Raw genomic sequence first — 26,474 nt, 5'->3', positions numbered from 1 at the left:
CAATATATTTCCTCATATCACTAGCTGAAACAGTAAAAAGAGAGTCCTTTCATACCCACTTTGCACTGAAATATAAGTGAGGTTTTATCTGCCATATACTGCACATCTAATGTCATATCAGCATCCCTACCTATGCAATTTTATTTGGAAGCTAAAGCAGCATCATTCTGTGGACAAGACCCTACATCATAGTATCTGAGTAAAATCCTACTGCTTGTTATGCTGTGACACTGGAGAGTGCACACAGGCATTGAACTTTGGCACTGATTTCAGAGAAAAATGTTGGGTCAAAATCTCAGAGGAACTGCCAGGAACTGAGACAATGTTCCACATACAGCAAAAACAGACCTTCTTGTTTTTCCCTTTTAGAGCTTCTCTTTTTATATTCAATGATGTATCCAATTGTTTAATTTTCTATTTGGACAGAAGGCTCTTAATTTTTTTTTACCATTTGTAGCAGTCAGTAGAGCCATTTGAGATGTCTGAGTCTGCCCAAGTTCCAGATGCTGCTCCAGAATGGCAAGGGTCTCTCAGAGATTATGTGTAATTTCTGCCAGCACCAGAAGGGTTTATCACAAATTGCACTAAAGAGCACTGGAGACCTCTAACAGCACTTGAGAACTCCTCATCAAACACAACTTGAAGGGTTCCTGATCAAACACTGTGAATATCCATGAGCATCACCTTCAGAAGCTTTTGGAGTCAGAGGGCAGCAGCTGTGCAATTCTAATCCTAAACCATGCTGCTACCCTTGGTTTGATGAACCACACAGAGTTCTCCCCATCTTTTTTAAATCCAGCTTGTATGGCCAGCTCAGCTAGAGATGCTTAGCCAGATGAAATTAACACCACCATGTTTCCTTCTTTTTGGAGAACTTCTAGATCAGGGGAGTGCTCGGGTTTTCATCCAACACATTTTAGACATGAAGTTTTGGAAAGTCTCCTTTACTCAAGTTCCTCATTTGTTGACAGCCAGTTTTCTAAGTAAGGCTGATGATGCACTTTTTTCCACAAGCAGCTCATAATAGGTAAATAGTTTTAATACAAAGATTCATACACATTCCAAAAAAATTCATTCACTACCTGAGAAAAAACAAAATCCCTTTGACACCAAAGAAGTATTTCAGTATCATTACTACAACTGGAGTTAAAACATTCCTCTCAAATCTTTAGCTTGCCTATAGATGTGTGTGCATGCACATGTGTATACCAGTCATAAACATTACCACAGTGAGATCATCAATAACATGCTGTTGTTCTTTGACTTGCAGTCTAAGGAATTCAATTTCTTGTTCCTCTCGTGTGCTGCTGAGATCATTCAAAGATGTGTGCCTCTTCAGTGCTGGCTGTGCAGATAACTTTTCTTTCTACAAAAATAAAAAAAAAATAAGAATTTTTTACAGTGTCTTGCTGCAATAGGAGAAAAACTCTCATGTGTGATGGAGCAACCAAGAATTCTTTGAACCCATCAGTGCACTCCACTATAACACAAGGCCTCTTTCAAATAAAAAAAAACTCCACACTCTATATGGCTCTGTGTTAATCTCTCACATAAGATATTTTAGAACAGAATAAAAGAACAGCCTGGGAAAAAAAAAATAGCAGACAAGTGAACTCAGTGATCTAGCATAGTGCATGCACTCAAATTCACTTCTGACTTCTGATCATAAAAGCAGTATTTATTAAAGTTGATTTTTAGTCACAGCTTTTTACAGCCTGCAAAAACATTTTATCTATCTGGGCTCCTTTCCCTTAATCTGTGTGAACTGATAAAACACAAAGCACATGCCACTCTGAATTTAGAATATGAGTATTCAGCTGTATTGTCTGCATTTGACAGTTGCACCATCCCACTGTGGAGACTGATATGTTTGTTAGAATAAAAGCCTCACAAACCCTTCCACCTCAAAGTAACTCTGTGCAATGTGCTCTCATAACATGATATGATGTTGGAGATGATTACTTACCAGAGATAGTTACTTACCAGTTCTACATTTTCCCTCGATAAATTTTTTATTTTCTCTTCCATTCTCTGGATACATTGTAACATATCATCATTTTTTTTGCTCATCCTCTTATTTTTTTCTACCAAAGGCTTCAGCTGACTTTCTGTCTCTCGAGAACGTTTCAGCTGCAAATGGCAAAGGAACAAAGTTAGCTTTGCTTTAGTTTACCTATGAAGGAAAGAAAAAATAGGTGTGTTTCCACTTGCTTTTCTTAATTCAGACAGTTTAGCTCTTCTGCTAAATGGCATCCAACATATACCACTGCTGACCTAAGAACTACAGCAGTCCAAACAAATAAGGTGTAGTATTTTTGCATTGTCTGCCAAAACACTAAATCTGGTCACTGGATTTTGCTCCTGGCAAACAGTTATGATGATCCATAGTGATTTCTTTATAAACTAATCTCAATATAGAAAAGCTTCTTATATATTATATTTAATCAGTTATGGGACATTTGGGCCATTCTTGGTAACTATGATACATTTGTATTATGATTCTTGTGACCAACTAGGTCTCCAGACAAGTAGTTTTCACCAGTTTAGCCATCCCTTAAGAGGAGGACACTCTTCCTCCTCTTAATGCATAATTAGAGCAATGAGAAAGTCAGCCAGAGGGCACAGATTCAATCTCAGCATTCTGCTGACATTTTCAAGCTGCTCAATTTTGCTCCTGTGGTTTTATGATGTTAGACAATTACATGAAGCAAATTACTGCTCTTCCTTGCATTTGTTTGTATTTAATATTTCACTGTTTTTACTCCATGAACTGTTTTGTTTGGAAAAAAAAAATCTATTTTTCAGTCAAAATATTTTTAAATTTGCTAGGTTTTATCTGGAAAGAAGAAAGAGATTGTATTTGTTTTCCTGAGATAAATTCACTGAGTATTTGGTTTTCTGTTTCACTCTTGAGAAAATTATTTTTCACAGTTCTTAATCACATGGCCTTCCTGATACTACTGATTTTATGTGTACTATTGTCTTATAATATAAAACCTGCTCTACATCTCTTTCAAAATATATTTCTTATGCCACTGAATCTAGAATCAAGAAGAGCACTTGACTGAGTCACACACGCCCTTCATCTAGAGGGACACTGAAGAATACATTGCAATACTTCAGCATTCTTCAGGGATGTTTTGAATTATTCAGGCCCACAAAAAGGATTAACAAGGAGGGAGATGTCAATGTGTCACAAAGACATCAATGTTTCACTCGTCTACAGGACTAACACATGGCACCACTTCAGCCCTCAACATAATTTTAGAATCAGATATATAGGTTCCATCTTTTTAGAATGAAAAATCTTTTCTACTGCCACTAGAATTAGGGCATTAAAGAACATGTGTAAAAATTCCTATTGTGAAACTCACCTCCCATTGCAGTCAATGGGAGTTTTGCCATTAACCTCAGTACAAGCAATCAAATAGTGATAAAGGCTAATGAAATTCATTCTTAAAATTCATGTCATATCCTTTTTTGTGTAAGTTACTATCCCTCTTCTAGGACAATTTCACCTACTTAAGAGACCTCCCTTGAGAAATGGCAGATTTTTCATCACTAGCACAAGAAAGCTTTTTTAATTCCTAGCAAGCATAAGCATGTCACAGAAACAAATTTCAAAAGGATGGATACAGCAATTTCAGTGCATGGATTATGCATGTTTTACACAACATCAGTACATAGTGCTACAGGCAATATACCAGTTAATTTGATTTATTATGACCTCAAAACAAATCTGTAAATTTTTATTTTTGTGGATTCCATCCATGTCTTCTATGGTCACAAGATTAATTTCTGTAGAAATCTCTGTTACATTTAGATATAATTGACTGAGGCCAACCAGGACTAATTCGTAAATTATTTATAACACTGACTTTCCACCATTAAATCTTTTGCCATAAAGATGCCCTCCCAGTCACCATCTGTGTTATTACTAATTAATTTACCAGTTCATTTCTTTCATCTGCTAGGAGAGTATTTCTGTCTTCCAGCTTTCTTATTACAGCATTCAGTTCAGCGATTTTTAACTGAAATCTCCGCACATCTCGTTCATCCAGATGCTGCTCCTTTACATCAAAAACATATAGATTTATAAAATTACCTTTTAAAAAATATTTTACTGTCCATAGTTTAATATCATAGCTTAGCAACTGTATTGTGTAAGTTTAAAACAGACTCATACATCAGTATCCAGAAAACTTACTATAATTAACTGAAATACTAGATAATATCCTGGGAAAATGCTTCATGAACAGCATCTTGTGAAATGCATGTACAGTTTAACAATTAAAAAACCATTGAGGTAAATAATATTTAATATATAGCAGGTTACTTCTCACCAGATTTCTTACTCTCTAAGCTAAAACAGTTCTAGTGCAAAGATTAAAATCACATGGCTCTGTTTTTGAGAAGTATAGTACCTATTTTCTAATGGTTAAAGTGTTCCTAATTAATGAAATAGTGAGAAAATACTGAGGTTCATAGATCAAGATTACAGTGTAAATTCTGGAAGTTCTATATTTTCTCAATATTCTTTGCAATTTAAGAGGACCAAGGAGTTTTTAAATCATCAGTAAAACAACACAGTGCAGCACCAGGCCATTTACCATTAACTGGTCCTAGCAGTAACCACAAAACCAATGGGAATATCCAGGCAGTTTTCCAGAGCTGAACTTCAGAGAAAACACCATTTTCTTACCGGACTTCCCATCAGTTCACTGATATCTCCCACTCCTGCAGGAAGCTCCCTCTTAGGACTACTGTGGTACCGTTCTGCCTCCTTCACTTGGACAAGCTGCTCATCCAAAGCTTCTTTCTGAAGGAGCAGTTTCTGTGTATGGCCTGCCTGGACACCAAGGTCCTTCTCCAGAGCCAGAATCACCCTGTCTTTGCCTTTTATCTCGTCCATCTAGAAAGAAATAATGAATGAAGGAAGTTTCCGTAACATCCCCAAGTGCTCACAGCATGCAAACATACAAATTTGCAAAAACAAAGTTCTGTTTCTCTCAGAATTACACCAGCACTGAAACTGTGTCTGGCAAAAAGAAAATAAATCTTCTCTGGAGGCTTTTTCTCCCTTAAAAAAGGTTCAGCCTTCACTTGATCAAGAGTTTCCTTGTCTCTCAAGAGACAAACAAAACTGGATGCAAACATGCAGTGAAACAGAATACATAGCCACTGAAAACATCCACTTAACCTGAGGATACACACTTCTATACAGAGAAGAAAAATCTGCTTTCACTATGTTTCAGCAAAGAAACACAACTAGTACAAGAGAAGACAAACACAGCCTTTAAAACTCACCTGGGCTTTGTTTCAAAGCTTGAGCCACAGACATTTGCCCCATGTTGACTCCCTCTTTATTAGTGAATGTCATATGTGGTGAATCTCTTCACAGACATTTAATATTAGTAGCATATACATGCACAATATTTAAACTTAAAATCTTAAGCATACCTATGTATTTTATGTGCCTTGTTATAAGATTCAAATAAGGATTAGTCTTTGTGTAGAAGTAAAAAAGTAAGTGCACACAGACCATTAGAATAAAGGGTAGGAAGAAAGAGTTCTTAAACACCCTCTCTGGTTACTGAACTGTGTGTTCACACATCTCCATACCAAATAAAGCACACTGCTTGCAGTGATCTACTGCAGCTCTCACAGGATTTGTCCCTCGCAGCATCAGTGTTAAATTCACTTTGGTACTATTCCAAATGCTAGAGGAAGTGACAATCTGCAGCAGTTACTATAGAGACAGATTTCTTAACAAGAACATTAACCATTAACAATATATTTATTGGAACTGTGCTGTTATCTCCTCCAGTTTAGAAAGCTGCTTTCTTGGCCAACACAAATGCATGGAATTTTGGAAGTAAATTTTTATTTTGCAAAAAAAAATAATGAAGTAGTCAAATCATACATTTGTTGTTTATTATAGTCTTACATCCATAGAAGTCCTTTATGTCAAGTTACACCTCAAGAAAAAAGAGGGAAAAGAAAAAAATACATACTAGAAGTAATTTATAGTTCCATCAAAATGATTTACAGGATTAAACAAAATGAGATTACATGATCGGAAGCAATTTGCTTCTTCAGGATTCTTGTCTTAATCCTTTCCCAGTCTACAAAGCACGTGAAATTAGTTTGTGTAAAGAACTTGACTGGCAGGAGATGGCTTGGCTGAACTATGATCAAAGATAAAAAGGTCAGATTTGAAGTGAATAACCTGGTCTAGACTACTCTAAAGTTCTAACTGGAACTGACAAAGATTGGTTCAGATGGAGATTTCTTCCCTGATTTAGAAAAGTTGCTGTGTCCCAACTCCTCATACAGAAAATAAAAACAATACTTCCCAGCATGTCAACTTACGTTTGTGAGATTTCTAAGTATACCAGAAAAGCACTTGCAAGAAAGAATGCAGTTTTTACTAATGGAAGAATTTGCAACATGCAGGATTGCAGAGGGACTGTGCAATGAACAGCAATGACAAAAATTAAGCAGCTGCCTCATTTACTGAATGCTATCTGTCAGGCACACTGATCTATAACAGAGCCCTTGGGAGGAAAAAATGTCATGTAACCAAATACTGTGGACAGTTTAGCTTTCAATTACACAGGTGTTCACACTGAATATCCACATAACTGACACAGAAATCTGCCCAGGCAAGGAACACAGTCAATAAGAGGACCCAGGCTTACATATGAAGCCCTAATTCAATGTACTAAATTAGTAGTGTATTTCATACTCTTCCTGTTCTCACAACTTCATGGTAAATGCAATGACATAGGCTTAAAGTTGGAAGAAAAAAGAAAAGCAACAGTCTTGGTACTTGCTGAACTGAGGCAGAACTGATCCTTTGAAACAGATGTGGCCAGTGCAGTCACACCCACATCACCCTCCTCTCACACTTCCATTGATAAAGCACACAAGCTCACATAAATTGGGAAGGAAAGCCATGAAAAAGCATAGTTTTGAGGTGAGGGCTAAGGGAAGGCATAATTCTCCTCTGCTTTTCCTAGTAACTCTTTTTCCTACCACAAAAATCTACACGTGGTGAATCTTTCAGATAACAACAAATGCCCCATGTTTAAGTCAAGCATTAAGTCTTTGAAACACTAATATAATAAAATAGCAATGACTGAAGATCCCTTTTTATTGGGTTTCTATTTAAAGTTACAGGTATGCACTACAGAACCTCTTACTCGTGTAAAACTGTGCACACACACACAAATACACACAACTTTGCAATGGCACTTGGGTTTTAATAAGCACAAACCATCAGACCAAAGAATTTCTAAGCAACTGCCTTACCACAAATTGATAAAGATGATTAGACCTGCAACAAGAATGCCTCCAAATTGTGCTTCAGAAGCATGGGAGTCACTATAATTGTGCTGTCTCTTCAAGGGAATGGTTTTACCCTTTGTTCATCCAATGTAACTGCATTGACCTAGTTAATGTCTCAATTTTCTTACCTCTACTGCAATCTCACCCAAAGACTTACTATGTTTTTCAGCCCTGCATGGTGCAGAGAAAATTTGTTCATCTTCCTTGCCTGTTTTCTTAACAGAGAGCACAAATTGGTCCAGAGTGGGAAAAAAAAAAAAAGGAAGAGAAGTATTTTACAGTAATGCAACCTCCCTCAGTTCCATTTGGAAGAGATGGTACGTCAGGGGCCCAGGAGGCAATGAAAGAGGAGTCACATGAGCAGGACAAAGAGAGAGATGGTTTAGGTTGAAACTGAACAAAAGCTGCCATAGAAGAAGACATTAGTTTAGCCTAGTATTATAATAGTTGTAAAAACTCAAAGTCTCCATGTCAGTTCTGTCCAACTGGAGAACCACTGGAGCCACAATTTGTTACATGAAGGAAAAAAAGTTGGCAGCATAAAGGCCAACTAACTAATGTAATTAGGCATGAATTAGGTATGTATTTTAGATATATGTATTATGGTTTCTATTTTAGTGGGGAGAAGCATATCTTCCATTAGGCAAATAAAAATTAAAATGGATTAATCCAATTTCCCTGCTGCTTGTACTTTAATCCATCACAGGTTGTGGAAGCAATGCTGTCATAGCCAAGACTCTCTAAGAATCTACATGGTCTTAAAGAGAAGGAGTATTTTTTATTAGACTAAGTGACTGATTTCATAAGAAAGCTTTCAGGCACAGAAACCCTTCAGCAGATCAGATTAAGAATTGTTTTCATGTTTTCTACCATGCCGTTGTACTTGAAGGACCAACATGTGACAGCTGGAACCTGCATGCATTAACTCCCACCACTGCTTTCATGGATCCCTGCCTGTTCTGCAACTCATCTGAGACCTCTCAATAAGATACAGAAGATAGATAGCATCTCTTCTACCAACACGTTAGCACAATGACATCCCAATCATGCTCATACATATTGTATAAATCAAATACATAATCCCAGAAATTCCTTCCAAGTGTTGTTTAGGTTTCAAATTTGTTCTCAGTTGAAAACAAATTTTCCCACTTTTTGCAGCTACCAAGCAAACAAGGGTCACATGAACTCTTTTCTATTCTCTTTTGCATGGATTTTAAAGTACTTTAGAACAGTGATTCTTTTTCTTTATGCATTTAAGGGTGGTACAAGTCAGTACAAAAAGTCTGTGGTAGGAAGACAGTGGAGCAACATGAGGTTAGAATGTATTTTCAATTATAGGCCTTGAGAAGAAAAGTAGCAGAAATACCCTCTGAAAGAGGATTTAAAGAAAATAAGATCATTCACAAGCAGCTGCAGAGGCAAATTACTGAGAAATCACTTTGAGTAGCATAAGTAACTCTGGAGCTCTTGGTTAAAATTAGAGATTTTTAAATATAATTTCTTCAGGGGTTTTGTGCTGTCAAATGTTAGTTACTGAACACAGACACCATTGTCTTATGTCAATGAAGAGCTAATATTTACAGCCTGTGTCAGAATTACCCAGGTTCCTAAGAATATGTATCTAACTGCCCCCTCACAGCTAAGAGAAATGAGCAGAAACGAGTCTTTTAACAATATTTATCAAACATGAAAGAGACCCAAGCCAGTCATTAGAAAAAGCATCCCCTGCCAATTATGCCATACTTCAATGGCTGCAGTGAAAGAAAGTCAGAGACCTTTGGGGGAACTTTACTCTCTCATGAAGTTGAAAGAGAAATTCCCAGGGAATTAAAAACCACATCTATCAAGGCAATGACATACTCAGTTTCCAAAGTGGAAAAAGCCAGCTGCTGCATTGCCAAGTGTAAGACCTTCTTCTTTACCCATCCTTGTCAAAGTTATCTCCTGGCCAACTGCAGAACAAAATTCTACAGTGCTCTTCTCTAGTAGAAATTTAATTAGCCTTTATACTTAGTGCCTGACACTGAAAATAGGACTATCATGACAGAGAGATTTCTGGTTACTATGAAGAACAAAAAGAAAATGGATGCTACTCAGAAAAAAAAAAAAAAAAAACAGGTAAAGATTAAACAAAAAAGACTTAACATCTTTTATATTGATAAAGGGACACTAAGACCTAACAACAATGTCCCTTGCTAAAAGCCCATGTGGAGAAAAGAATTAAAATATTCCAGAGCTGTGTACAGTATTCCCTACAACAGACATGGTCAGCAATTCAAATAAATGTTTGCTGCCTATTTGGGACACTTAGGGTGAAAAAGGACAAGAGATGCCAACCATTCAGTGGAATAATAAGGGTCACAGACAGAATGGATAGGGTTTATTCTTAATTTCATGTGTAATTTTTCTACAGCAACAGTCAATAATTTCCTCCTTTTTAGTAGCTTTTCCCACATATTTTTATGAAGTGTGTAAATCTCATTAGTTTTGATAAATTATACAAGAAACACCGCATGGACAGAAAATTCCAGAACTTATTGATAAGAGGTTTCTCACATCTTTCTCAAAAGTGAGGTACAACCACTACTACTGGATTTTTCCTATTACCTATACCAAGCGTTCATTGACAGAACTAATGAACAAGAAGTCAAAAAGATAAAAATGTAGCAAAACTAAGTAATACAAACTTTAGATTTTTTTTTTTTTTACTGGGTGCTACACCATATGTAACTTTTGTGAGTTTTAAATACTGTTGCAAATTTTATAAGGAGATATAAAAGTCAAATTTGTGACCTTTCACTTATTAGAAAATATTATGAAAAAACACAAAATGCTGAGCCTGCACTATGAAAAAGGTTTCATTAGATCTGCTTGATTCAGGGAAAAACATCTGGCTGGAATGCTGCCCTGTGAGCTCCTAAGAGAAGAAGCATAAATCTTCAGAGGCCAGAAAGCCAAGTATTATTTGCAGTCCTACAAAGCTGGAGGTGGTGGGTCTCTGCTGCAGATTAGCTCAGCCTTGGAATGCAGCTGAAACACGTGTCTCCAACAGATGGCAAAATCCAGGGAGCAGCTTTCCATTTGATATCAGCAGCTGCGTGTGAAATGCACGCGGGGTTAAGCGGCTGAGAGGCAGCATGCTGCAGCTCTGCCCAGCCATGCACGACTGCCTCGGATGATTCAAAGCTCAGCTTTCCAGTCTCAAAATTCGACACTGGTTAGGAGTCAAAACTCACGCACACGTGCCAGTGCACAAGTGAAGCATCAAGAAAAGCCAGGCTCCACCCTTCTCCTCAGGCCCCAGGGAGTGCCCCTGCCAACTGTCCCTCTGCTCCAGAATGTTCAGAGACAAATGTCTCTGCATCACCCCCAGGGATGTAAGTAGCATAAAGATACAAATTCCACTATCTCAAAATGGCAAAATCCTAGTAATGGCAATGCGGCAGAACATGAATGTTATTAGAAAACTGTTCCCATCAGTAGGTAATTTGTGAAGCATTAAACTTTTGCTTCTATTATTTTTCATGTCAATCGCCCATATGAAGAAATAAAATGCACTGCTTCCCCAAATTTGTAGATGATACCAAATTTGGGGGAGCTGTTACCACACTAGATAGGAAGACCACTCAGAGGAACTTTTTGACATGTTGCAGAAATGAGCCAAGACACCCTCATAAAGTTTGCCTGAGAAAGATACACTGTCCTGCCCCTGGGAGAGCTCAAGTGCCTGTTAGATGCCAATTGAAGTTGGCAGTTTTGCAATGGGAAGAAAGAAAAGAAAAAATAGAAAGACAAAAGGAAAGATCTTTGCGTCCTGTAGGGCAAGTTGGATATGGGTCAGTGAGAGCTTGCAATGATTAAAGTTAACTTGATACTGGGCCAAACCAGGAGGGATGTACCAAAAGAGATTTAGCCTTTTATTAAGCATATGGGAAAATACACCAGGAGCACCAGAGCCACTTCTGGGCTCCCCAGCACAAAAAAGAAACTGGCCTAAGTGCCATATAACTGGGGGAAGGCCAGTAAGACCACTGTGGGGCTGCAGCATCCAGCATTGAGGGGATGGTAAGGCGCCAGGCTCGCTCAGCCAGCCCAAGGAAGCAGGCAGGATGCGTCACGATATCCATTGAGCCATCCAAAGGGGAATACAGCCATGAACAAAGCCCATGCTTCTCCAAGACACACAGCAAAAGGACAGTATGACAATCCAAAGGAGAAGGACAAGAAAGAAATCTCACAGTGACTGGGCTTTAGGGCAGGCTGCCACTGCTGAACTCCATCTTGGGAGGTTTTCAAGCTGGACTGGAGGAGGTCCAAAGCAACCTGACCCAACCTTCAAAGCAGCGCTGCTTCAAGCTGGACACGGGACCAGCTGACCTTGAGAGCACCCTCACCATCTAAATTTCCATTATTGTATTATACTCCCAATGCTATATCATACTAAAAACATAGACACCTTATTAGTTTGAGTATAATCCTCACTAAGGACAGATAGACATATAACCATATTAAGAGCTGTGCAAGGTTAGAAAATATGAATTTGTGAAGAATGTGAAATTTTGGGCTGTCCTAAAGTGGAGCAACCTAATTCCTAATTCTGAAAAAAACTTTTCAGAAGCCTTCCCTTAGAATGTGAGATGCTCTATGACACACAGACACAAAACCTGAAATATCAGTTTTAAAAAAACAATACAAATGATACATGAGCTTATTCCACAACATGTTTTTTCTCTTGAAGAGAAGTTTTAGTGAAAATGTCTGGACTTCTACCTTTAAAAACTGCTTAATCTATTAGTTTGAATTATATTATTTCATACCCTGCATTATATTTATTTGGGAAACAACAGACAGAAGGAAATGTTTTACACTGGAAGAAGTTTTTTATTTATGCAGCAATATAATTTGGACTAAGGAGATTAAAGACACTTAAATAGTGCATTTTTCTCCATAAATCACTGCTGGTCAGGAACTTCTAAAAATCACCCCTTGAAAACAATTTCTTTTACGTTGATGCTCTTAGCAGCAAAAGGAATTTTTGCCTTGCAAGTACGAATCTGCAGTACTGTCACATTGCTCTTTGGACAATTTTTATAAGGCTACTTGAAAGTACAATTGAAATATGCAAATAAAATTCATTTGGTGTACTGTGTGCCCTCTTAGACAGGAACCTTACTGTGCATCTAATACAATCAGTGGAATCTTAATTATTTTGTGGTTAAGAAAATTGAGTCTATTTTATATTGAAGTCTTTCAGTTCATTTCAATCCAAGCTGTTAAAGAATATTTAGGAAGACCGAATGTGTACAGATTTTAATAGGGTAGAATGGTATTTAGCTGGAAAATAAGTAAAAGGCTTGGTGTTAAAGACATTTCCAATGAAAGAAATAGTGTTTACTAAGACATGCACCGCAAAATGCAGGGTGCAAGTGTCATTTGCTTGTTCCAAAGTTTAAATATTTTAAAAAGTGTTCACAAAACAAGCATTCAGGTTTTTTCTTATTCAACCAATATTAAAAATTAGTAGATCAGTGATGCAATAATTCAATATCCTTTTAATGACTGGGCTTTTGCATATATTTTCCAAGGCAAGCACTACAAAGTGTCCATTAATCTTGCCCTTGCAAAAACATTAGTTAGAGAATGTGCCTTGCAATGTAAGGGCCTCTTAAAAACAGTGTCCAAGTGGTCCCAGAATGAATTTAACCTCTAAATAACATGTTAGAGTCAATAGGCATGGCCTCCTTCCCACCTGTGCTGGCAACAGAGTAAGGCTGGGCTGTTTCCAAGGGTCACCAACAACCCCAGCAGGTTATTTCAGGATTGTCAGGCAAGAGAGCAACTTTACCTACCTCTGAGAACTAACTTAAAACCTGATTATCAAGCCAAGTAAGTCAGTTAAATGGCAAGCTTAATCAAGGCCTAAGAGAAATTGGCTGAAATTGCTATTTTGTCTACAATGGTACAGTTTTCATTCTGTGGAACAATACAACTGTTCAGACTAAACTACTCAGAAAATGTGGGCTGAACAAAATAAATAATAACTGCTTTTTTTTTCTTATCTTATTCTCCAAGGTGCCTCTTCACTTTCAAGGCATCTGTTTCATTTGCCCCTCCAGTTTGTTACTAGCTATTTTTACTTCTGGTTTCATAGCTGCTAGCACATTGTGCTGATGCATATATACAAGGATGTATTTTCTTGGAGGGTGGGGGAATAAAATCCACAGCAATTAGCATTCCTTAAACAAAGGAAACATTTATATCATTGTTACATATTCAATTACAGGAACCAAAAAATTCCAAGATAGTTTCTTACTGCACATAGAAAAAATGTGTTATATGTTTTGCCAAATATGTATTTTACTTTCTCTTATTAAGCACCAGGGCCTTAGCCATCCAGTCTTGTTTCTGGTGAGGATTTTTGGGTATGGCTCAATTAAAAAATGATCCCCAAACTGATTAATTATATTTTTAAAAATATGGTCAATATAATTGTATCTGTATACCTATTGACAATGGATTTTGCTTTTTTTCTTTCTCATAACTTACTTTTAATAACAGCCAAGAATTTTAAGATTGTAGTCAGATTAATCATGGGTGTTAAAGTTAATGACAAAATAGAGATTTTTTTCTAGCTGCAGTATCTATATGAAAAACATGCACAAAGGTAATCTGTGATCTGAAATGCAAAATAAAACAGCCAAGTCTGACAAGATAATCAAACTGCATCCTGAATTACTCTATCTAAATTTGAATTACAGTATGGCCAGCCCATTTAGGTTGTTAATCCCAAAGATGCTGGTTTCTTAACAGTGCTACAAAACACTGCACACATACAAAAGAGCATATTAATTGAAACTCAGTTACAGAACTGTGCCAATATAATAACACTGCCTTTCACCTACTGATCATTTCATCTCACAGAACGGTACAAACCAACAAAGAATCCCAAATCCAGAGCTGACAGGGTTAATCTCAAATTGAAGGCGAGCATCCCTTGAGCTAATTACATGGAAGGGAGAGAGGAAAATATCCCAGTGATCAGATTCTATAACCCCATGTGCTCTCTCAAAGGACAAGACAACCTAAACTATTTTTTACCTCACCCTGGATTTAAAGACTGCTCTATGCAATAACAACTACCTAAATTCATAAGAATTCCTAGAAGAAACTCTTCTCTCAAAAAACCCCATGAATCACTGAATTTCAGGAAAAAAATTAAATTCATTATATGAAAGGAGTGGAAGCACTAGAAGGCAGCACCCGACTCTTGGGGGAAGATACAAACATTTCCTGAGAAAGCCCATGAGACCAGTGGCAAGCTTCCTCTGGTGCTGGGAAAAGAGCATTGCCTACATACTCTCCCAATATATTCACCTTTTTAGATGTACTGAGTAACTCAGGCCCAGAAAGGCTACAATTAAAATTTTGAATGACTTCACAATTTTTTTTGTGCCAGACAGAAAACAGAGTGCCCTTCTCAATCACCTTTGCACAACAGCAGGCTGAAAACCTCTACTCTTGAAAATGAAGAGTTAAGTATTTCCTTTGAAACCCTTCTTGGAGGAGGTTAAATTAATTTAGAAAATGTCTTCCAGAAAAACTTATGCCAGAATGTATCAACCTTCTATCTTCTTTAATACATTTTACAATTGTCTGTACTTCACAGCCATGATTTTAGAATTTTACACTTCTAATACAGAATAGAATATGAAAGAAAATATGTTTGCAGAAAATCCACATTGTCAGTCTTTGCAGTGGTCTTAATTAATGAACAAAATTATACCCCTGAGACTCGATCAACATCCAATTAATTTAAAGCATAAACATTTACTGCACTAAAAGCTTTCATTGTCTCAGACAGAAAATCAGCAGCATTGTCCTCATTATATTTTTTCCTAAGGAATTCAAGAAATAAGAGGTCATTTCTGTGCAAATTCAAACTGACAAGATATTTTCCTAAGGAAACTGATGTTTCATTCTATTAAAAGTCTGTACTACTTGACATAACATAAATACAATGTTTATTATATTTTTAATTTTTATTTGCATAGCTATCATACTGCTAGTTTGTGCAGATAAACAATTAAATATATACATGCATATAGAAAATATCATGTTACCACACAGAAGTGTCATTTGATTAAGACCTCTCTAAAATGTATTACTGTGTACAGCCCATCTTAGATTCTTTACATGTTACAAAGCTGAGTAATTTGGGGCACCCACTGTCAGGAAATGCCTCCTGGATTTTGGTTTTATACAAACAGCATAGTCTGCCATCTGTGCTGAAGTCCTAGGGTTTATGAAGCATGAAAAAAGCCTGCTGTCCTAGGCCCTAACTTTTCTGCTGCTATAGAAAAAACACAGAAATTCTGAAAGGGCAACAGTGCTTTAAATTGAATAACCTGGATCAAGATGCAGAAGAATCAGAGACTTGTTTTAGCACAACTGGTTCCTCCAATTTAAATATAAAAAGTATATGTGAATTTAATGTTGCCATCTCACAAGGCATTCTTGCATTGTCCAGTGAACAATCCCTGACTTGTTTTGGTCACCAGGACTATAGTTGTGCAGCTAGGAAGGGGAAAGTCTTTTTCTGTGATCTGTTGAGAAAATTCATTCTGGAAAGTCTTGGTTGACTTGTATTCTATTTGGTGGGACTTGGACTGTGTTGGATAGGCTGTGGAGCCAAGTTTGTTCACCTTTGCAGTAAGGAAAAAGCAGTGGAAGCAGTGGCCTGTTGTAGCAATCAGCACTGATGGAAGGCATGACTGCCAAAGTTGCTTTGATATCTATGGGCACTCACAGCAAAGTATCAATACCTGCTATAAACTGAAATAAGCAGCATTACTTAGTGAACTTACCAGCCTGCGGATCTCCCTCTCGCACTCCCGCTTTATTCTATTGATCTCATCCTGGTGGGACTGATAAGCCGTGCGCAGGTCCGCCGCCTTCATTTTATCTGCCTGCATAATGTTGTTCAGAGCTTCCTCAAGCTGCTTTTTGCCAGATTTCAGCTCCAGGATCTCTTGTTGCAGCTTCATCCGTTCCCCATCGAACGCCTTGCGAGCCTCCTCCTTGGCCTCGCTCAGCAGCGCCGTCTTCACCTTGTCAGCCGCCCCGTCCCGCAGGACGTTGACTGTTGACTGCAAACGCTGAATTTCACCATCTTTGATTTTCACCATCCTTGCCACCTCCTGCTCATGCTGCCGGATCAGTAGCTCTCTGACACTCTGAAGTTCCTTCATTTTCTCCTCGTGGAGCTTGGCTTTCAGTTCAGAAACATAGGCAGTGTGCTTATGCTGCTCCTGCTCCCTTTCTTGCTTAACCTCTTGGATTTTTTCTCTCAGTTTACCCACCTGGAACAAAATATAAAATACTGATTAACAAGCCCCACTTCACTTTTTAAAGGCACCAAGGAAACTGCCTCTAAACTGTTCTTAAAAACCTATCCTGAGTATTCAAAAGCCAAGACTGTGTACCTCTCTCCAGTAAAAAAGTGGAGAAGCAGGGCTGGAAAAAAGGCCCATGTGCATGTTAAGAATCTGCTATAGGGATGTGCAACTCGTTATGAGTTCTCACAGATCTAGGAAATAAAATAAAACTAAGCAACATACAATCTAGTTATCTCCTTATTTCCTGTACCAACCACACCAGACTATTCTCACCCAGAACTCCTCTACTGTCCTCTACAAGCAAATGGAAAATTAATCAAACAGGGAAAAGATTTTTATATTTATGCTAGAAATTCTTTTATTTTGTATTTCTTAATTTCTTAGGTATTTTAATGAGAAAGTCCTTATTATATAAGTCAAAAGAATTGGCCTTTTGAAAAATCAAGTCTACTCAATGGACCTCAAATCTTACCCGAAAACTGAGACTATTCATGTCCCCAGACATTTCAGAAAATATAGGCCAGTGAGTCTAATGGAGGGAATAGTGGAAAAATGTTATAGACTGATATAGTAATATCCACTGTGATAAAACCTCATTATGAAATTATGCTCAGCAGGCTGCATGGAAAGCAGTGCTTTCTTCCATGTGGGATTAGATGTTAATTTAGAATAAAGGGGGGGAAAAGAGAAAGGCTCACTTGTCTATTGCAGTATACCAGAAAGACTAAAATGTATTCCATCATTCATAATTTCAGTAACATCTTTCAACTATCCCCATTACTGAGACTGCCAAAACCTCTATGAGAGGCAGAGTTTTCAAAATTTGTATTTTAACCTTCAGTGACAATGCAAACATACATAGCAAATAGAGCTTCATGTTAAAAGGAGGCTACCAAGCAGCAAATGTTAGTCACTGCCACATCTGCTTCTATCTGTGTCACAAAACTGTGATCTGTAGTCATGTGATGCATTTGATTTACACTAAATTAAGCCAGAATTGCAACTTGATCAGATAAGTGTCCAGTCAGGATCAACCCACCACAACTTGACCTGAAGTCTTCAGACAGCTGGGACAGCTGACTTTTCCTGTGCAGATGTTACAATCTTCTTATTTTGAACAGCAGCTTTGAAAATTAACCAACTCAAACTTACCTTTGATTTAAAGAAAGGAACAGATTGGAGCGAGAAAGGAAGGAAATATATCTACATTTTTATGAAAGTAACCTAGATGCACTGCTGACTAAACCCCACCTGGGAGAGCACTATAATTAGAGCTATTCAAAAGGTAATAGCTCTGAATCAGACACTGTCACATGCAGATTTTATAGATACTGCCACTCTGCTCCAGGATGATTCTGAGAATGTACCATTATTAAGAGAGATAGAGGTTGGGTTTTTTCTCCAGATGGTAAATCTTATTATTGGAAATTATCTGCAGGATTTATCCATGCATTATTTCTTTTGGTGGGATGACATTTAGCTCCAAGCCTACAGTGGATAGCAATGATTTTCAGTGCTTGCATGAGGGTACCCTATTCCATAGAAGAGTCCATGGCAGGGAAGTTGGAATAGATGATCTCTAAAGGTCCCATCCAAGCCAAATCATTCTATGATGCTGTAACAAAACTAAGTCACTCACCCACCTATCTACCATCAGAAGTAAACAGACTGTTTTATAGATAAATTTGAAAATGAAACAGCACTCATTATTTACTTATTGCTTTACTGATGAGCCAAGAAAATTGAAATTAAATTGAGCAATGAAACCTACTAATGACAACACGGGGCAATAAACTGCATAATGGCACGTACAAACACAGATAATATCCCTCCTTGAAATTAGTCATATTACACCTAAAGCATACAACGGAAAGGCAGTTTTCAATACAACACATTAATGAGTTTAACTTCCTAAAAGAATTTTTAATAAATGTGAAATGGATTTTGACATTTTGGAGGAGCACTGAGTCACCAAACCAGCATACTTGCTCAATATTTTTCACTTTTATTTAATTAGGGGAAAGCAAGGCAAAACCTATATGCATGTTGCTGTCTGTGAGAACTCATATTAACTACTCAGAGTAACTGAGTACTATTATATATCACTATTAATTTTACCTAAAAGCTTCAGTAAGAGGAATTTAAACAAGAAGAATTTGAATTCTTCAAAAAACCCTGGAAATCCTTCAAAATACACAAAAAAATCCTTCAAAAACCACAGTAATAAGCATTTAACAGACATATTAAATGGTTATTACACCTCATGATCCAGAAAAAGAAAAGTTGCATCCCAATTCTCAAGATCTTTAAAAAGTCTACTGCTTTTGGTCAGAGAAGATGGAAAGTTAGATCTGTCTTTTAGATCTTTTCTGAAAGCCATAATCTGTCCTTCCCTCACTCCTCAGTCCCTCTCTCCTGCACACTGTGCAGTTCTGTACTCGTCTGGCTTCCAGAGCAAGAATGAAATGAAAACAGTAGTGTGGCATTTTCCCATATATTTTTTTTTTTAATATGAAGAAAGCTATTCTATCCAAGAAATTGAGTCAATAGGAAAACAAAGTCAGGCATGATATCAGGGCACCAATAAACCAGTTATTATTTACTCTTCTAAATAAAAAAAAATAATAATTGGTGCACAGTTAATACAATGTTGTTGTCATAGCAGAACTTAGCTTCTTCAAAAAATAATGATAAGCATCTTTGCTTCTTTCCTTTCTTATGTCTAAAAAGTGCCTGAAAGCAGGATTTTCCTTAAAACAATATAATTATATGTTCCTTGGAAATAGACATCTGGTGTTGTGTTCTATGGAAAGTTGTTCTGCACACTTCTGACAGAAAAATAATAGTTTGGCCTTATGATCAGAGTCAATGGAATAACTTCAAAACTATGCATTTCTAAAAGGTAATAACCTATTAAATCATATGTGTTTGCAAGTGCTACCAAACCACTGCCCCAGTAAAAATGCTACAATAAGGAATTACTAAAGACTACCTCATTTTTTCTCTTGGATTTAACCTTGGGGCGGGGGGGTGTAATTTGTGGCACAATAGTCAATCACAAGAGCGATGTTCTCCACACTGCTTTTTGCCAGGAACTGCAAACTTGAATGTAAAAGAAGATAAGGTAATCAAGAGTAGTCAACATGGATTCACCAAGGGGAAATCACACTTGACCAATCTGTCTTATGCAGTGGCATGGCTAGATGGGTCAGTGAGGGGGGGCAGTGAACGTTGTTTACCTTGACTTCAGCAAGGCTTTTGACACTGTCTTCCATATCATCCTTGTAGGTAAAATCTGGAAATAGGGCCTAGAGGAATGGACAGTGGGTCAAGGTGGATCAAGAACTGGCTGAATGGCAGAACTCAGAGCATTATGGTCAGCAGAGAAGAATCCAGCTGGAGGCTGGGGAGCACCAGGGATCAGTACTGGGTCCAGTCCTATTCAACCTGGTTATCAATCAATCACCTTGGCCCTGGTGAGGTGCTTCTGGAGGATTGTGTTCAGTTCTGGGCTCCAAAGTTCAAGAAAGACAAGGAGCTGCTGGAGGGGGTTCAGTTGGGGGCCACAAAGATAAGAAGAGGTCTGAAGCTTCTCTTATGAGGAGAGACTGGGAGCTGGGCCAGTTTCATCAAACTGCTCTATCACTCCTCTTCCCAGCAGTGATGTTTGCAGTGGCAACTGAGATGAAGCATCTTATTTATCCTAACTCCTAGATGTTGTGATGTCAAGCCTATAAATGTACAGTCACAAGTAGAATATGGATATTTAAAGGCAATAACTGAACTTGGTGAAGATGGAGTGACAGCCAACGTTATAACACCTTGCTACCAAGAACAAAGTATTACTACAAGGAAGATGGAAGTACTACCTTTTAACTTTTCCTATCTTGGTGGGAATACCTATTCTTGGAATAGTCTTGGAATACTTATTCCTAAATGTTCATGGATCTCATCACAAGCATTTATAAAACCACTGAGCTGACTGCCAAGACCATGCTCATTCACTGCAGCTCCTTGTGCTCATAGCACTGGACTTAACGTTCAGTCAGAGTGACTCCTGTCCCCATTCAGGCTAAAATAAGTAAAATTTTTGTGCTTTGGTCAGCTCCTTTTGTCACTCATTACCCAACATTTGGATGTTTGCCAAGAAAGGTTTTTCACTAGCAGAGTGAGGGTATGTGAGCCCCTGTTCAGTTCATGCATTTCCTTTTCCAGGCTCTCCACAGATGACATCAAACCTGCAGTCCAGGAGGACATCCTATATCCAACAGGATATAGCAAGCAGAGCTAGCATGCAGGTGTTCCCAAAACAGGACTCAGTACATGGGAACTAAGGCAGGGCCACAGATTTGCTTCACCCCTTAGGCACCATAAATGAACCCAGCTACTCATGTGTCCAATGGTTAAAACACCACCAGCAAGATCAACAATGATGCACATCCAAAAATGTGCAAACATCAATTTGGGATCAGGCATTGCATAAGCATGCAGTGAACAACTCTACAGAAAAAATTTCTTTACATAGATCAACAACCAATGAAACAAGATGTACTAGGAGAATATGTACAAAGTTTTGAATATCTCTTGGGTAGAATTTTATTTCAGAGAAAGAAGTATTTTTCAGGCAAAAATATGGTAAGGCTAATTTCCATTTGTGATGTCTCTCATCAATTAAAGGGTTCCTTCTCAGAAAAATCATTAATATAGGCATATATATGATGGAAAAAAGAGTTTAGGAAAATTAAATTTTATAAATTGGCCCCACAAGAGTTTGTTACCTTTCCTAATACAGTTTATATCCCACAGGTCACAGAGCTGTCTGTTTAGCAGGTTCAGTACTTCTCTCTTACCCATATTTACACCAGTAAATAGATTTAATTTATTTAGAATACTCTAGGTACAGTGTTTTTACTTTTCTGCTACCAAGAAATATTTTTTCTTGGTTTTGTTTCTATTTCTGAACTACAGCTTAAGCAGGAAAAATCTCTATGGCTTTGATTTACTCATCTTGTCAGTCAAGGCTTACTGTAACTGCTGCACAGGATGAGAGTAGGCTGGGAAATAAACTACACGTTCAGTTCCAGTTAAATAATTTACAGCAAGCACCACAGCAAAGATGAGGGGAAGAGGTTGAAGTTCTCCTCTCCCAGCTACATCCTCACAGAAATGCACTCCAACACACTGCAGAATTTACTTCAAACTGCAAGGTACACTTGGTAGGTTTTTAGAGCACTCAGGCTGTAATTTGCTCCTTCCTCTTTCACAGATTTAATTTGTGAGCTCAGTCATATCTCTGCACACGTGTGTGCACAATACACATTCTGTCTCCGGTAACAACCTCAATACACTAGAAAATATTAAATTTTCAAGCTGAAGAAAGGTGAACAAGAAACCAAGCTGAAGTGAATCTTCCTATACTGAATATAGTGTAAGAAGACTAGTTATTGAAAATATTCCTGCAGCTGTCATGGTCTTGTACTTACACCTTACTCTTAGCTGAATCAAGAGTTAAACTTGATGCTCTTACAGGTAAAGACTGGAAGTGTATCAGGGCTAAACTCTTTTTAGTGTTCATGTATTTTTTTTTTAATCAGAGTTATTTAATGACTCAAAATTAATTAATTCTTTTGTCCAAGATATAAGATGACTTTATGTGCTTTTTTAAATGCAATTTTAAAAATCATAATAAAATTCACATCCGTATTTTTACATATAAAGTTATATAGAACAAAATAGGAAATAAGATAACTAAAAAGAAAAATTTACTAGTGTAAATGTAATCTACCATCAACTCTTAAGTCTCCAAACATAAACACTGAGACACTAAGAATGACAGTGAAATAATGCAACTTACTGACCTGTAAATTATAAATTTCATCACTAAATTTCATGGTGTGTGGTTTTAAAAACTTAAGTATTTTGTGCAACTTGTTTTAAAATTTGTTGTCATTATATCAATCAACAAGAGAAGTTGAATGAGGAAGCAAATAATAAAATCCTTGATTTATCTGTTGATTTATCAACACCCTTGACCCCTAAGAGATTTTCCTTTTTGCTTTAGTCTGAGAAGAAGAAAAATTTCCAAGGCAACACAAATTTAGTTGGCTGATATTTTCTGAACCTATTACATCAGTCAAACATTAATTAAGACTTTGCGGTTTCTTTTTCATGTGTAAGAACGAAGTTCTGAAGATTACATTTGTGATGGTTTTTGAGTTTACTTTGTAAATTAAAATGTAAAAAAGACTTTTCAAAGCTGAGTATCACACAAGGATGTTAGAGAAACTAGAATGTACAGAAACGTTGTTATTCAGGTGTTCCACATTTTACACTGATAAAAAGAAAAAAGGCTAGAACAAAGATTCTTTATATAAAGAGAACACATTTTCACTGCATTCTTTCTCCACTTGGTAAGTTCTTGAGACTCTTGCCACTACAGTATCCCCAGTCAAATAAACCATGCACATGGATTAATCTCCAGAACTGCCTTGTTCAAAGTCAAATGCACTAACTGATTTCAATAAATAACAGAATAGAAATAACCTTACTGGTTTGTCCATATCTTAAATGACCTACAGAAATACATAAAAGTAACAGCTAATCTTCATAAATACAAATGCATCTGATGAAATAATAGTTTATCCTACGTGTCCTCTTGATTACCCAAATACCAGCTGAACATATCCTAGATAGAAAAATAATGATGGATCTGTTTCATCAGCAATCAGATGCATCACTGAATAGCTCAGAACAATGCCACACAAAACCTCAGCAAATCAAATCAGGACTCCTACACGGGCAGTATCCAGTTAATTGATATTCTTCATAGGCATTTAAAGTGACATCCTTTGGATAAGGTGCTGATGTTTGATGCCGAATACAATTCTTTTTACAACATATAATTTTCAGTAAGATCAAAAGCAAAACTCCCTTGTCAGTAAACTAATGCCATTTGTATTGCTGTGATTGCAAATTTCAGTGACTGGAAATTTTAGGGATATTTAGTCCCTTTTGCACACTATTTAAAAGAATTAGCACCAATTTTAGTTTATCAGTTGTTCTTCTGATTTCACTTCTCTGTCATGTTTTTCTTTTACAACTAACACATTTTAGTATCAAACTCTGCTGGTTTCTAACAGTGCTACTGTTAAAAGAATGATCACATAATAGAGACAAATACCTTGGTTTTTTCTTGCTGGAATTCTATCTGGATGTTGGTCAGTTTAGTTCGCAGCTCCTCATTAGCAGCTTGCAGGGCTTCAGTCTCCATGTCGGGCTTCTCTCCCTTGGCACGGCTTTTCTTTGACATAATTGTTTTTGAAGTTTAAAATAAAATGTTTGCTCCACACTGAGCTACCAGCTAGTGCTTTCTGCTTTTTGCATTTAAGTCCTGCAGTGGTCAACAAAGCCTTTCATACAAATCTCTGCCATCGTGGGAGCAGTCTCATGGCCTGGAAGAAGCAAAGTGGTAGGAAAAGAATTAGGCTACAGCATTGAGCAGAATCAAATATCAGACTTAATGCATCAGTGTGCGTTTTCAAAGCACACTGGACTTCCCTGAATTATACTATACTGTATAGTGTACCAGAGTTTGAAAGAAACAGATAAGAAGTTACACAATATTTCACTATCTCTAAACTCTATCCACTCTATTCTGATGTTCACAAAAATAAAAGTATTAACACTTTTGATGAATATAGCATATAAACAGAAATTGTCTCTTATTTAAGACCTGACTAGAACCATGATCAGAATTCCCAAGAGGCACAGAGAAAACCATAAATTAATTGAGGCAGTGTTTCAGTGGGAATAGTTTATTTTCTACAGTAAGAAGAAAGTATTTCTCTCCCTAATGTATCAGTTATAATGCATAATTGTATTATTCGTAATTATCATTGAGTTTCACATCATCAGCATCATAGAACTGGTATCACAAAACTGGAAAAACATTTTAAAATGTTTCTTAAAATATTCTATCTATAACCTGCTTATGTTCAGGGTTGATACTGTCTGAAAAGCTGCAATGGAAACAAGAAAGTATTTAACTTCATTTTCATTTCCCTGTATGCTCTAAGCTTAAAAAGTTAATTTTTAAACTTTTTTATTTTAAAATTATTTAAATTAGCAATTATTTAAATTAGCTTTATGTAATATTCAAGAAGAACATCAATAGTAGACAAAGAACCCTAATTCCGATAATTAGGAAATCCCATTATTACTTTGCTTCATGAGTAGTCGGTATAGAAGTTTATTCTGTGATTTTTTTTCCTCTCTGCTCTCCTCTAAGAATAACCCAGTGCTCCACAAGAACAATCTGTGGAACAAGTGCTATCAATGCTGCACTACTTTCCAAACCCATGTTCTCTGCACATTTTTTAATATTCACATAATTTCATCATTAAGTTTTTGACAAAGTAGGAAGGTTCCTACTTTAAAACTGAATTACATTACTGGAGTATTCTGTTTCCAAGAAAATTCTTATCAAATTGCCATCAAACAATAAGCTGCTCTTTCCCACCTACTACTGAAGGGGAGTTATTCTAAAATTGCATTAGAATGAAAATCCCATGAATTCCTTAGCACACACTTTCTAAAGGGTTAGTAACTAATACCTCAGGTGTGTATAGAAAAATTAAACACCTCCATTTTATGCTCCTTTTCAAGCACTAGTAAACTGGTGGTGAGTTAAATATCTTGCTTAGGATGTCAAGTCAAATCAGATGAAAAATGAACAGAACTCAGGACACCAAGCCTGTCTGATGATATTCCCATTGGGTTCTTTCACTTGAAAAAAGCAATTGAAAAAAAAACATGAACTTTACCAATTATTTGCTAAAGTAATTTGCTCTGTAATATCAGATATCCTTCCTTTGAAATATGATTTATCAAGTTATCCTATTCAATAAAATTTTATTTGTTCCTTTATATGAAGCATTTTAATATATAATCTGTGAAAAAAACAGGAACTTAAAAACATTTTAATTTTATTATGTATCAGATCTACCTTACAAAACAAATAAACACTGCTGCTATTGTGATTTTACACAGAGTAGTTGATTCAAGAAAAACAAATCAACAATATTCTTATAGTAAATTATAAAAAAAGGAACTCTTTGGTGAGTAGAAGAAATGTGAGGAATTACTCTTCTTAATAATGGAATTTTATGCTATTAATCTATGGAGTTTCTATGATGCTCAAATTACATGTAATACTCAAATTAGCCTTAAAACTAGAGAGTTCAGCATTATTCTTTGAAGTACTCTTCAGAATTAAAAAAAAAAAAAACCTCTCAAGGCATTGCTCTCAGTTTCTTTCCTTTAACTCTCAACATTTGAAAATTGTACTTTTCAAGTAAAATAAAAGCTTAGACCCAGAACCTGAAGAAAATCACCCTCTTGTCTTACAGGCATTGAGGGAAGGAGAATGGGGAGGAGAGCAAAAGCACCACCTCCCAACCTAAGTAAATATAATAAATTCTCTACAATCACAAAACAAAGCAAAAGAAATAACCAAAAAACCAAACTGACAGCCAAAAACCAAACAAAACCCAAAGCAAACAAAAAAACCCCACAAAACAAAAAAACCCACACCAAGAAACAAGCACCCATCAAAGCTGCATTCATGGGCATTCCATTTTTACTCTTCCCTAGATACATCAGATCCATCTTCCAGCCTACCTATTTCAAAAACAGGAACTATGGCAACACAAAACCTATCTTTTCTATACT

General features: G+C 36.8%; 1 protein-coding gene across 3 annotated transcripts in view; it reads right to left on the bottom strand.

Moving 5' to 3' along the window:
* Positions 1 to 26,474, bottom strand: part of JAKMIP1 (janus kinase and microtubule interacting protein 1) — a 144,069-nt gene that overhangs the window by 53,270 nt on the left and 64,325 nt on the right. For all 3 annotated transcript variants that reach the window (XM_077782752.2, XM_085577668.1, XM_077782754.2), the window contains 6 exons: positions 23,926 to 24,196; positions 16,215 to 16,709; positions 4,703 to 4,912; positions 3,951 to 4,070; positions 1,984 to 2,130; positions 1,226 to 1,366 (listed from right to left, as the gene is read on the bottom strand). In XM_077782752.2, the coding sequence (XP_077638878.1) occupies positions 1,226 to 1,366; positions 1,984 to 2,130; positions 3,951 to 4,070; positions 4,703 to 4,912; positions 16,215 to 16,709; positions 23,926 to 24,054 (1,242 nt within the window). In that variant the 5' untranslated portion in view covers positions 24,055 to 24,196. The remainder of the gene's footprint in view (positions 1 to 1,225; positions 1,367 to 1,983; positions 2,131 to 3,950; positions 4,071 to 4,702; positions 4,913 to 16,214; positions 16,710 to 23,925; positions 24,197 to 26,474) is intronic.

Source organism: Lonchura striata, chromosome 4, assembly GCF_050655825.1.
Source record: "Lonchura striata isolate lonStrDom1 chromosome 4, ASM5065582v1, whole genome shotgun sequence".
Classification (NCBI taxonomy): Eukaryota; Metazoa; Chordata; class Aves; order Passeriformes; family Estrildidae; genus Lonchura; species Lonchura striata.
The sequence above is the reverse complement of the archived record's forward strand: the minus strand, read 5'-3'. Positions and strand labels throughout refer to the sequence as shown.